This window comes from Haemaphysalis longicornis, unplaced genomic scaffold (genome assembly GCF_048455015.1).
Source record: "Haemaphysalis longicornis isolate Haplotype H1 unplaced genomic scaffold, Haemaphysalis longicornis Haplotype H1 scaffold_1, whole genome shotgun sequence".
Lineage (NCBI taxonomy): Eukaryota > Metazoa > Arthropoda > Arachnida > Ixodida > Ixodidae > Haemaphysalis > Haemaphysalis longicornis.
In genome coordinates this window covers 219,324,636-219,336,685 of record NW_027526203.1, presented here as the reverse complement: position 1 = coordinate 219,336,685, position 12,050 = coordinate 219,324,636, and the positions used below count along the sequence as shown (strand labels likewise).

Genomic DNA, 12,050 nt, shown 5'->3' with positions numbered 1-12,050 from the left:
AAATCTGTGTCCCGCAATTGACAAGAAGGCGGAAAGAAAAAGTAAGGATGTGCAAAAGGGGTGTGGCGTAAATCACCGTTCACAATTTGTTGAGTGCAGAAGTAACGTCGTGTACTGCATTCCCTTGTCGTGCGATAAGATATACATCGGACAGACGGGGAGATGCATAAATGAACGTTTGCGGGAACATCGCAACTCTGTAAAGTGCATACCTTCTGATGTAAAGGGCAAGACTTCCGATGTAAAAGGCCAGCCTTCGTCCCATCTCTCGTCACATTGTTCTAAGCATGGATGTTATCCGAAACTTAACGGGACAAGTATTTTGTTTTCACACAAAGACGCGCGCACAAGGGAGATATACGAAGCCTTCTTTATCAAAAAGAATGGTGATGACTGCATTAGTTCCCCCTCGGTGTGCTTGCTGGATTGTGAAGTTGATTACCTTGATCGCGCATGAGCTTCAACTTTCAGTGTGTGCAAGAGTGTTGTGCGCATGGCCTATGTCACGGGGTGTTAGTACGCAGGCTTCTTTATATGTTCTTCCAATTTCTAATAAAAACTTCAGTTGTTAGTAAGCACTCGTGTTGTGTCCTACCCCTTTTGTCCTGTCTAGTTTGCGCTGCTCCCTCAGAATGAATGTATACCAACTGGCCCAGTTCTCGACCTTGTCACAGCTTTAGTTGGTGCGGCCGCCGCAAACCGCGCATGGTAGTTTTTCTTCTTTCGCGCTTTGTAAAATAATTACCGATTTGTCAACCGGATAAACGATGAAAAGTGTGCTAATTTGAGCCAGTCTACGCAGTGCAAGCAAAAACGGGAGCTTGACAAATTCACTTCAGTGTCCCTTTAAAGCTCTCGTTGACACAGCCGAGCTGCGGCTGCCCGACCTGAACAAAGAGTTCGTGATTCAGTCTGATGCGAGCGATCTCGGTTTGGGCGCGGTGCTGCTGCAGGAGCATGAAGGGGTTCTTCGGCCGGTCGCCTTTGTCAGCCGGTCGTTGACACCCGCAGGGCGAAACTACTCTGTGACGGAAAGGGAGTGTCTCGCGATAGTTTTCGCTCTGCGCAAGTTCGACTTGTACGTCGACGGCGTTGCGTTCGTGGTGGAGACGGACCATATGGCGCTAACCTGGCTGAAGCGCCTGGGCGAGCCGTCTGCCCGCCTGGTGCGCTGGGCTCTGACGCTGCAGCGCTACAACTTCACTGCTACCGGAAGGCAAGCACGAACGTGGTGGCGGACGCTCTGTCACGAGCTCCCGTTTCTGCTCCACATACTTCCGAAGCAACGCACGCATGCGAGCACGGAGCTTTTTGCGCCGACCGCTCAAACGAAACCAGCCCCGAAGGGACGGCTGCCGTTTTGCAGCAAAACCCGGGCGATTCCGCATACCTGGTAGCCCCTGTCTACTCACCCGGTATTGCGTTCAGCAGAGAAGAGCTCCTCGAAGCTCAGCAGAACGATCCATTTTGTGAGTCAATTATTGACGGGCTCAGGGAAGAGCCGTGCTCTGAGATGGAGCAAGGTGGCGGGGCCACCAGGCGTCCGGTAACAGCTGGTATGGCTGTCGGCGCCGAGCACAATGCAGCTGGTACTGCTGCTGGTGCGTTGGATACGTATCTGCTTGATGCGGACGGACTCCTGCTGCGATACATACCATCGGAGGAGGCCTCTGACCCCTTCAAGGTGGTTATCCCGCGCAGTCTGTGAAGAGCGACTCTGAGCTATTTCCATGACTCGCGGGTGGCCGGTCACGCGTGTGGCCCTAAGACTTATTTTAAGTTGTGCAACTCCGTGACCTGGCCAGGCATGAAACGGGACGCTCTCCACTTTGCCCGCTCATGCCGCGTGTGCCAAAGCGTGAAGCCCAGGGGTGGCAAAGCCCCAGGCCTCATGCAGTCGATCAACAGCCAGCAACCCTGGCAGATCGCAGCCTGTGACGTGATGGGCCCCTTTCCGAGGTCCAGCCGAGGTGATACGTATCTCTTAGCCGTCACAGACCACTTTACGAAATGGGGCGAGTTGTTTTCCCTACGTAAACTAACGGCATGCGCAATATGGGACAAGTTGTCGGAAGTATTCACTCGGTTTGGCTACCCCGCCGAGTTGATAACTGACAACGCGTCCTATTTCACGGCTAAGGTGTTCGTCGAAGCCTGTGCGGCCCTGGGCAAAGACGACGACGTATCACCCACACGCCAATCCCACCGAGCGGTTGAATCGGAACGTGAAGCACATGCTAGCGGCGTTTGCCGAACAGCACCGGGACTGGGATGCATATCTGCCCGAGCTGAGCTTCGCTTTGCGTACAACCGTTAACCGCTCGACTGGGTTCACGCCCGCATTTCTCACTTTCGGGAGAGAGCTGCCCAACCCACTGGAAACCGTTCTGCGGGCTGGTGGGGGGGCGGCCGCCGCTTCCTCGGCCCCGAGTGAGTACGCGGCGCAACTGCGCTCTAGGATGGAGCAGGCAGAACAGAACAGGATGGACAGAAGGCCCAGTACGACAAGGCACACAGGGAGGTCCGCTACAAAGCGGGTGACCTGGTCCTCAGACGCAACCATGTCTTGAGCGACGCAACCAAGGGCATCTCTGCTTCCCCCCGCAGGGGGCATCTGCTAAAGCAGATGTTTGCGTGTACTGTGCGACACCACGGACCCCGAGCACCCACGTCTAGCCGTACGTGGCAGCGCCGTGACCGGGGAAAAGAGGGTCCTGGTGGTTGAGCCGACGCCGAGTGCTTGGACCTTTAAGGCCCCTTGGCGAAGGCAACACACCACTTTGGCCTCCGCTTCTCGTAGACGGCACCTCCGGTCTGACCCGCCCGGGGGGAATCGGCAGTCGCCTTTTCCTGTCCTCCCCTTCAACCTTTCACTTTCCTATCTTCTCTCTAACAACTTTCCTGTCGTCTCGTTCTTTCTCAGTTTCCTTTTTTCCTGGCGGCTAGGGTTAACCTTGTGTGGCGGACAACCCTGTGTTCAGCCATATTTGGTTATAGTCGCGGTGTACAGCTGGCGTAGGCATGACTTGGTCACGAGTTCATGTCCCGTCCCCTTGTTGGGCTCCATGGTGGGTGGCTGGCACCATGGCCGAACAGTTTTTTCAATTTATGGCTTCCTTTTTTCGCCCATCTGATCCCTCTCGTAAAAGAGGAGGCACCGATGCAACCGCCCAGTTTTTCACGAAGAACGTTGCCAACTTTCCACGCTTCCACGTAATACACAGCAGTGACGAAGAGAAGACTGCCCGACTTGTATCGCCATTTCTAGTCGCAAAGACCCTAACTGCCACCATTGGGGAAGGCTATAAGATCAAGAAGCTTGCAAATGGAGACCTTCTACTCGAAGTACTTTACAAACATCAGCTCGACAAGCTCTCAGCGTTAACTTCTTTCGGAGAAATTCCTGTAACTGTCAGTGAGCACCGATCACTAAATACAGTCCGCGGAGTCATCTCAGATGACGACCTAAGGTATGTGTCCGAGGAAGAGCTTCTAGAAGGTCTGAAGGAACAAAATGTGACAAATGTCTACCGTATCAAAATCAAAAGAGAAAACAAAGAAATTCAGACAAGGCATATCGTCCTCACCTTTGCATCAAGCATCCTCCCAGAATCTGTGGAGGTGGGCTATACCAAAATCAAACTTCGACCCTACATCCCCAACCCACGGCGATGCTACAAATGCCAACGCTATGGCCACGGCTCATTGAACTGCCGGGGCCAACAGACATGTGCGAAATGTGCCTCTCATGAACACCCTCCTGAAAACTGTCAAGCCCAAACATATCTTTGTGTTAACTGTGAGGGCAACCACGCAGCGTACTCACGTGTTTGCCCTGCATGGAAAAAAGAAAAAGAGATAATAACACTCAAAGTAACAGAGAACCTGACATTTCGCGAAGCACGGAGGCGACTCTCCTCGGCGCATACGCGACCCTACTCCGTTTTGGTGCAACAGGGCGCAGCATCACAGCGGTCTTCGGCGCTTGCTGAAGCCACACAGAGTGAGGTTCCAGCAAGGCACCCCGCGCCCCCGGTGGAAGCAGCTAGCGCTGCGCCACCACCTCCAAAGCGGGCTGCACGGACCCCTGGTTCGGCAGTCCCCAAGGCCTCACCCCACACGGTGAGGTCAAACAGTTCGACACACGTGCGTTCTGCACGAACCTCCAGCGTCTCCGAAGAGACGATGGACACAACTGAAGGAGGTTCTGCGCCCTCTACGTCGAATGGGCGGCGGAACTCCTTAGACAACATAAAGAGAAACAAGCCCCGAATCACAGGACCGAAAACCTAGTTTTCACCCCACCAAAAAAGCAGCATGGCATTCATTGTCCACTGGAATTGCAGAGGACTTTTAAATAATTTAAATGACATCAAAGACATCTTCGCCACACACTCTCCTGTAGCCGTTTGTGTTCAGGAAACAAACTTAGGTCCTAAACACCATAATATACTCAAAGGTTACCAGGTCTTTCGCTGCGACCGAGAGCAGGCGAGTAGGCTCTCGGGCGGAGTGGCAATAATTGTCCGAAATGGCATAGCAACTCGTGAAGACCAACTTAAAACTAGGCTAGAAGCAGTGGCGGTCACCCTGCTTGCATTTAAAACTATTACAGTGTGCTGCGTGTACATTGAACCACACCTCACAGTAACACTGCAAGATTTTGAAGACTTGGTAAACCAACTACCGGAGCCTTTTTTAATAGTTGGCGATTTTAATGCCCACTCTTCTTTTTGGGGGAGCGAAAAAACTGACGCAAGGGGGCAGATTTTAGAGGATTTTATTTTATCCAATAATGTTTGTCTTTTAAACACCGGAAAACCTACATACTGCTCTCCAAGCTCAGGGAAAATGAGCTGCATAGATTTATCCTTTAGTTCACCGAGTGTTTTTAGCGATATTAAGTGGGATGTCATTGATAACCCATACGGGAGCGATCATCTACGTGTAATCATTAGCGTAACATCATCATCACCAACCATTATCCCGACAAAACCACGCAGGTGGAAACTTCAGTTTGCCGACTGGGGTCTTTTTACTTCCGAAGCTACTTTAGACCAAGTTTTTTCGGACACACTGAGCATCGACGAATTGAATGAAAGGTTTACATCTTGCATTCTTAAGGCTGCACGCTTAGCTATTCCACAGTCCTCGGGAATGGTGAGACAAAACAACAAAGTATGGTGGACACAAGAGTGTAAGGAAGCCAAAAAGCAGCAAAACAAAGCATGGGGAGTCTTGCGAAGATATCCAACGCAAGAAAATTTATTAGAGTTTAAAAGGAAACGAGCTAAAGCCCGATACATTCGGCGGAATGCCGAGAAAGATTCATGGAAAAATTACGTCTCGTCTATAAACAGCTCAGTCACATCAAAAAAATGTGGGAGCAAGTTCGGAAACTCAATGGCACGTACTCCCCTTTTACAGTTCCTCTTCTAACAGCACCTGGTGTACAAAGTAGCCTAGAAGAGCAGGCGGATATACTGGGTGAACGTTTCTCCAGCGTCTCCAGTTCTGTGCATTATGCAGAAGCATTTTTAAAATACAAACACACTGTAGAGAAACAAAAACTTCCAACACACGGTGGTATAAACGAACCTTATAATAGTTTAATAACGCTCCAAGAATTGAAGAGAGCTCTATCGGCCGGTAAGCAGACTGCACCCGGCCCAGATGATATACATTATGAAATGCTCGCACATCTTTCGGGTCCTTCTGTAGAAGTACTTCTGAAGTTTTTTAATAAAGTTTGGGTATCGGGAAGGATGCCGGTAGCCTGGAAAAAAGCATTCATTGTAGCTTTACTCAAACCCGGAAAGCCGCCAACCTCCCCAAGTAGTTATAGACCAATAGCCCTCACGAGCTGTCTAGCCAAAACGTTTGAACTTGTCGTGAATACCAGGCTAAGTTTTGTACTACAATCAAACGAACTTCTTGACATTCACCAGTGCGGGTTTAAAAAGGCGTGCTCAACAACTGATCATCTTGTCCGCCTCGAAAATACCGTACGAGAAGCATTCATACACAAACAACACTGTCTTGCTGTCTTTTTTGATCTGGAGAAGGCTTATGACACTACGTGGAGGTTTGGAATAATGCGGGATTTAGTAGAGTTAGGCATCCGTGGAAGAATGTTGAATTGCCTGAATGACTTCATGGCAAACCGTTCATTTCAAGTACGCCTGGGCTCAACCCTCTCGAGAACATTTGTACAGGAGAACGGGGTCCCTCAAGGGTGTATTCTAAGCACAACACTGTTCGTTGTAAAAATGAACTCCATATGCAAAATAATTCCAAAGTCGATTATGTACTCTGTCTATGTTGATGATCTTCAAATTGCTTGTACATCTTCCAATGTAGCAACATGCGAGAGACAAGTACAGTTGACTATAAACAAACTGACAACATGGGCAGACAGAAATGGTTTCCAGTTTTCAGCACGCAAAACAGTGGCTATTCTCTTCTCTCTCAAAAGAGGCTTACAGACCAATCCGACCCTACACCTCAAGGAAACCGACTTACCCATACAAAACGAACACAAATTTCTAGGCATAATGTTCGACAAAAAACTCACTTTCCTGCCCCACATCAATATGCTTAAAAAGAAAGCTTCGCGAGCTGTAAATATACTTAAGGTTCTTTCACGGAAACACTGGGGTTCCGACAGATCATGCCTTCTACAAGTTTATCGCTCCGTTGTTCGCTCCTGCCTAGACTATGGTAGCATTGTTTATGGCTCCGCGAGACAGTCCTACTTGAAACGATTGGACCCCGTTCACAATTTAGGTTTACGTCTCTCGTCTGGGGCGTATAGGACATCCCCAATAAACAGCCTCTACGTAGAAACAAATGAACCACCACTCACATATAGAAGAACAATGCTCACATGCTCATACGTACTAAAGATCCGTTCACTGCCGAAACATCTGTGTTACCCCATAGTTACAAAATGCCCATCTAGAACACTGTTCAATAATAAACCCCAAGCTATCAGACCATTGTTTCTTCGGTTTGAAGAGAGATGCCAAGAATTCACTACGCTGCACACATTACCTCAAATTTCCCATAGACAGAACCAACTACCCCCTTGGTATAGTTTTCCTACAACATGTGACTTCACACTAACACGCCTTCAAAAAAAGCAGACACCGCAAGAACATATTTTGCAGGAATTTTTGGCACTAAACGAAAAATACAAAGACTACACCTCATTTTACACAGACGGTTCCAAAACATCATGTTATGTTGGGAGTGCAGTAGTGCAAGGGAAATGGGAAAAGGTGATCAGGCTACCCCAGTGCGCTTCGGTTTACACAGCTGAATGTTATGCCATTGCTGTGGCGGTAGAAAGGATAATGAGGTATAAAATTAAACGCAGTATTATATATACAGACTCTCTCAGCGCAGTCACAGCAGTGCAATACAAAAATGCAGCTCAACCTCTAGTAGGAGAAATAATACACAATTTGGTAACAATCACAACACAAGCACAGGAAATTAAGTTGTGCTGGGTCCCTAGCCATGTGGGAATCAAAGGAAATGAGAGAGCCGACGTATGTGCCGCACAGGCGGGTAACGGAACAATAGAGACAGTACAGATTCCTCACAGCGACTGCATGAAATTTATACAGAGCAAACTGAGGGAAACTTGGCAGTCCTCATGGGATAAAGAAATCGACAACAAACTCCACCTGGTTAAACCCACGATAGAAGAGTGGGAATCAAGCAGACATGAAGAACGCCTCAAAGAAGTGATTTTATGCCGTCTCCGCATTGGACACACACATCTTACACATAACTTTCTTCTTATGAAACAAGACAAACCGAGATGTGAAGATTGTGACCAGGAACTTACAGTAAATCACATCTTATTCTCATGTACGAAATTCGAGGCCTTGAGGAAAAAACATTTTAGGCTGTTCTACAGCGAGCAAATTCCATTTCACCCCAGCCTACTTCTAGGAGAGAATGCTGTTGTCAAACTTCCCTCTGTCTTTAGTTTTTTAAAAGAAGCTACACTTCTAAACAAGCTATAACAAGATAAAGCAATCGGTTATTATCCACAAAAAACACAAAACCTTTTGTTTGGCGCATGATAGCCTTAGTTGCTTATGCGCCATAAAACACAACACAACACAACACATCTCTGCTTCCCTGTCGGCCAAGTGGTGGGGCCGTACCGAGTCGGGGTTGCGCTCACCGCGCTCGTGTATCAGCTGGTAGATCCGAAAGGGAAACCAGTTGGCGGTCCAGTCAACGTCGCAGATCTGAAACCTTTCGTTGCGCGCAGCGACGATTGGAATGATGAGGAGGCAGCTCCCAGTCTGCGAAAGCAGCCGAAGCGCGTGGTGGCGGCCCAACGGCCGAACACCCATCGCTACTGGTTGCGCAAACGCGCGTAACCACTTCCGCAACCCTTTCGAGGTAAACAGAGCGCTCTGCCTCTGGCACCTTCCCCGCGAGGAGGAGCGCGGGTGGTTCGCTTTCCTCGCTACTCACGCGGTCCGGCTAGAGTGAACTAGAATAGTCCGGCGGAGGGCCCTCGCCCTCCATTTGCCTCCGAAGCGGTAGGGGGAAAGGGGTATCTGCACGACAGGGAGAAGGGAGAACGGGGGAACCTTGTTAACCCTCTCACCTACTTCCGGTCAGTCGATTCCCCAGCGGGAAGTGAGGCGCCACTGCGCCCCCGCCAGGTAGCGTACGCTCGTTTTTGTTGCGTGGCCCTTCCTCGAGGTTAAATTAAGGTGGGAACGCGGTGTAGTCCATTCCGTCCTCCGCCTTCGACCCACCGACATGGCCCCTGCTCAACCTCCTGCTCGCCCGGACCGGCCGGCACCCAAGAAGCGGCGCCCGGACGCCTTATCTGCGAAGCCTTTAAAGCACGAGGTCGCGGGTTCGATTCCCGGCCGTGGCGGCCGCTTTTCTGATGGAGGCGAAAAGCAAAAACGCCCGTGTGTACGAGATTTCGGCGCACGTTAAAGATCCCCAGGTGGTCAAAATTAATCCGGAGCCCTCCACAACGGCGCGCCTCATAGCCTGCTTTGCGTCGGCGCGCGAAAACCCTACAATCAATCAATCAAAGCGAAGCCTTCAAGACCGGCCGGCGTTCCGGGCGATCCCGGCTCCTCCTCGAGGCTTTCCTCCCAGCCCGGGCCTTCCCTCCTGCCCGGGGCCTCTACCCAGCCTGGCATTCCGGCGGGGTCCGGGCTGCCAGCGCCGAAGCCGATGAAGAGGACAGTCTCCACCTGGACGTTCCTGGAGGGCAAGGAGCCGCCGGTGAGCTTTTTCTCCGCCCGCCCTTGGAAGCGGCAGCGGCGGCCGCGGGTACGGCAGTCCCGCTCCTCGGCATGTTCGAGGGGCGGACGGTATCCGCGGTGGCGGCGGCGGCGGGCGGCGCATCCCTGGGCCCGTCTCCGGGGGCGCAGTACTGCGGGGGCTGCGGCGGGCTACGCCTAAAGCGGGATTCACACGACGGAGAAACCCTCTCACGGAGGCGGACGGATATGTGACGTCAACAGCACGTGACCGGATTATCCGGCCTGGCGGCGCATCCACACGTGCGGAGCTACGCGGAGTGCCTAGCAGACGACAGCGCCGAGGAACAGGTTCCATTCCCCGCCGAGGGCCACCGCCGTCGAGCGAAAACACGCGGAGGCATTTTCTTTCGCGGAGCCACCGCGGGCTATCCCCACCGAGGGGCGGAGCCTAAAACCGGTCACGGGAGCGGGTCCCCCGGGCCAAAAAGAGAGGGTTTCTCCGTCGTGTGAATCCCGCTTAACGGACAGCCACGACCAGTCAGAGTTTCACCAAGATCACGCCGCGCCGCCGCCCTCGAGCTCCGCTACTCGCAGGACGGCACCGGCTGCTCCCCCGGGGCCCCTCCAACCTGGTCCTGCGGTTCCCGCTCTGGCGACTTCGGGCCCGGCGGCGCCTCCTGCCCCGTTCCCGGCTCCTGTGGTGGCTGCTCCACTGCCAGCGGCCCTCCCGGTCCCTCCTGCTGCTTTGGCCCCGGCGTTGGCCGAACAGCTCGTGAGGGCCGCCCTGCCGAGCCTGATCAACTCGGTGGTGGAGGACCTGGCGACCGACCCGTCCTTCATCGCGGCCATCACGGCGGAGGTCCGGAGGACGACGTCCAGGGTGGCCGAGGCGGTGTTGTTAGTAGAGGACGTGCCCCTGCCTGCGGCCCTCTGCGCAGCCCTGGAGGCGGCCACGGCGGGAACACCGGAAGGCATGGAGGTGGCCGACGACGCCACTTTCAGTTCGAGCGCCCACAGCGAGAACCTCCAAAAGTTCTAAATAAAAAAAGGTCAGAGGAAGCGGCCGCGTACGCCTTTATTTTTTGGGGGTGGGGTTGCCCGTCGGCGGGCTTGGTCTTGAGGAGGGGGGGGGGGGGTTGTGGGGATCCTTGTGCCCCCATGCCTTGTCCGCACACGTGTTGGGGCGAGCTGGTAGCCGCCATTTTGGGTAGCCGGCGCGTCACGTAGGTCGTGCTCTCTTCACGACTCCGAGCGACGCGCCGAACAGGCTCGCCGCGAACGTGTGCGGGGGGCGAGGGGGAGGGACGACCGGTTCGTCGCCTTCGCCCTCGCCGCCCTCTTCTCGATCGCCGGAGGGGACCTCCTCTCCTCCACCCAAGCTGACGAGCGGCCCGCGAGAGCGTGCCGCAGGGACTCTGCCGAGAGATTTTGCCCCGATCGGTCGCCACAGGATGCCTCCCCTGCTCCCGCGGCCGTGATGACGGATATCGAGGTCTGAGCCCAGCGGCTTGAGCGAGCGACAGGAGCCACTGTCTCCCCGCGAGCGATAGTCGTGTTGTCTGGTATATGCCCCGTATCTGCCAGGCAATAAAGCCTCATTTTGGATTGTCGGAGCCTGTCTACCGCATGTGAGTACCCGAACCCCTGCGTGAGTCTTCGGATTCCGCAGGGCTAGTGTACGGCGCGTAGCGTTCTCTAGCGAAGCTTGCCGGGGTCCTCTGCTATCCCGTACGTTAGCCCACAGCAGGTACTTCGTGTCCGTTGCGCATGGCAATGCTGCTGGCCGCTTTAAAGCCTATTTCAGTTTTGAGCTTGATTGTAACGCGCAAACAAATATTAAGCTACCTTTTAGCAAAAGAGGGAGCGCGTTAGAATCGTGAAAATACGGTAGCCCCTTTTCCGTGAACCCCGCCGCTCCCCTCACCTCGATTGTTTGGACGGGGTTCATATAAACTCGGACGCGTCGAGGTAAGCTGAACCCGCCACTCAACTCACCCCGCCCCCTTCGCGTCTATGTACACGGGGCTTATGATCACGTCTTCGTCTACACTCCCATTTTCCCACCGCATCAGGTTTTTCCCCTCCAAAAGTACAAACAATGATGACGCACGCTAATGCAATGACGACCGTGAATAGCCCGCGCCCAGAACTCCTTCGTTAGAATTTAGGTTCGTTGAGCCTGTACAATAGCGTCTCAATTATTTCTCTCGGGCTCTTCGGCCGCCACCTACCCTCACCCCCCCCCCCCGACACCTTCAGCGTTCCTGGCAGAAAAAAACTACGGGGACATTCGCAGGTACTACGAACGCATACGCGCAGACTTAGGCAAAACAAATGCATAATTGCAGCAGCTAACACATTTAATCTTTATAACAGTGTGACTGGAGGAAGTTGGTCCAATGAAATAGTTATCGCCCAAGAATAGAACGAACAAACTTACAAAAATCACTTAACCAAATAAAAAGTTTGCATCTTATATATATTCTCAAAATTAACAAAGACTGAAATAGAGAATACCGGAAATGTGACATGATTATAAATGAAACATGAATATAAATATGGAAATTATAGAGGCGCGTGTTTTTGAAACCATGCCTCGAATATTTCATGAGAATTGCTCGTTCATACTTTTTCATTGATTAACTTCCTTTTAAACAATTTTACAGCACGAACTCACTTGAATTATGCAGGCCGTGGCGCTATATGACTCAGCTGTTGTCGAAGGTTGCTGAAAGCGTTCCTCAACAAATTACGGCAATAAGGCGTTACAAGAAACCAGTGAAAAAAAGCCAT

At 52.2% G+C, this 12,050-nt stretch overlaps 1 protein-coding gene across 1 annotated transcript; it reads left to right on the top strand.

The window, feature by feature from the left end:
- The first annotated feature begins 2,613 nt into the window (after positions 1-2,613).
- Positions 2,614-10,296, top strand: LOC144157699 (uncharacterized). Its single transcript, XM_077688486.1, has 3 exons — positions 2,614-3,948; positions 9,184-9,365; positions 9,786-10,296. The coding sequence occupies exons 1-3, from the start codon at positions 3,022-3,024 to the stop codon at positions 10,294-10,296; spliced, it is 1,620 nt and encodes a 539-aa protein (XP_077544612.1). The 5' UTR covers positions 2,614-3,021.
- Positions 10,297-12,050: the final 1,754 nt, after the last annotated feature.

What these genes read in the sequence shown, in the direction of transcription:
- LOC144157699 (XM_077688486.1), top strand. Translation starts at nt 3,022, where the DNA reads ATGACTTGGTCACGAGTTCATGTCCCGTCCCCTTGTTGGGCTCCATGG. An exon ending in CGCGACCCTACTCCGTTTTG is followed by an intron (nt 3,949 to 9,183) that starts GTGCAACAGGGC and finishes GCCTCTACCCAG; the next exon opens with CCTGGCATTCCGGCGGGGTC. An exon ending in GCATGTTCGAGGGGCGGACG is followed by an intron (nt 9,366 to 9,785) that starts GTATCCGCGGTG and finishes CTTAACGGACAG; the next exon opens with CCACGACCAGTCAGAGTTTC.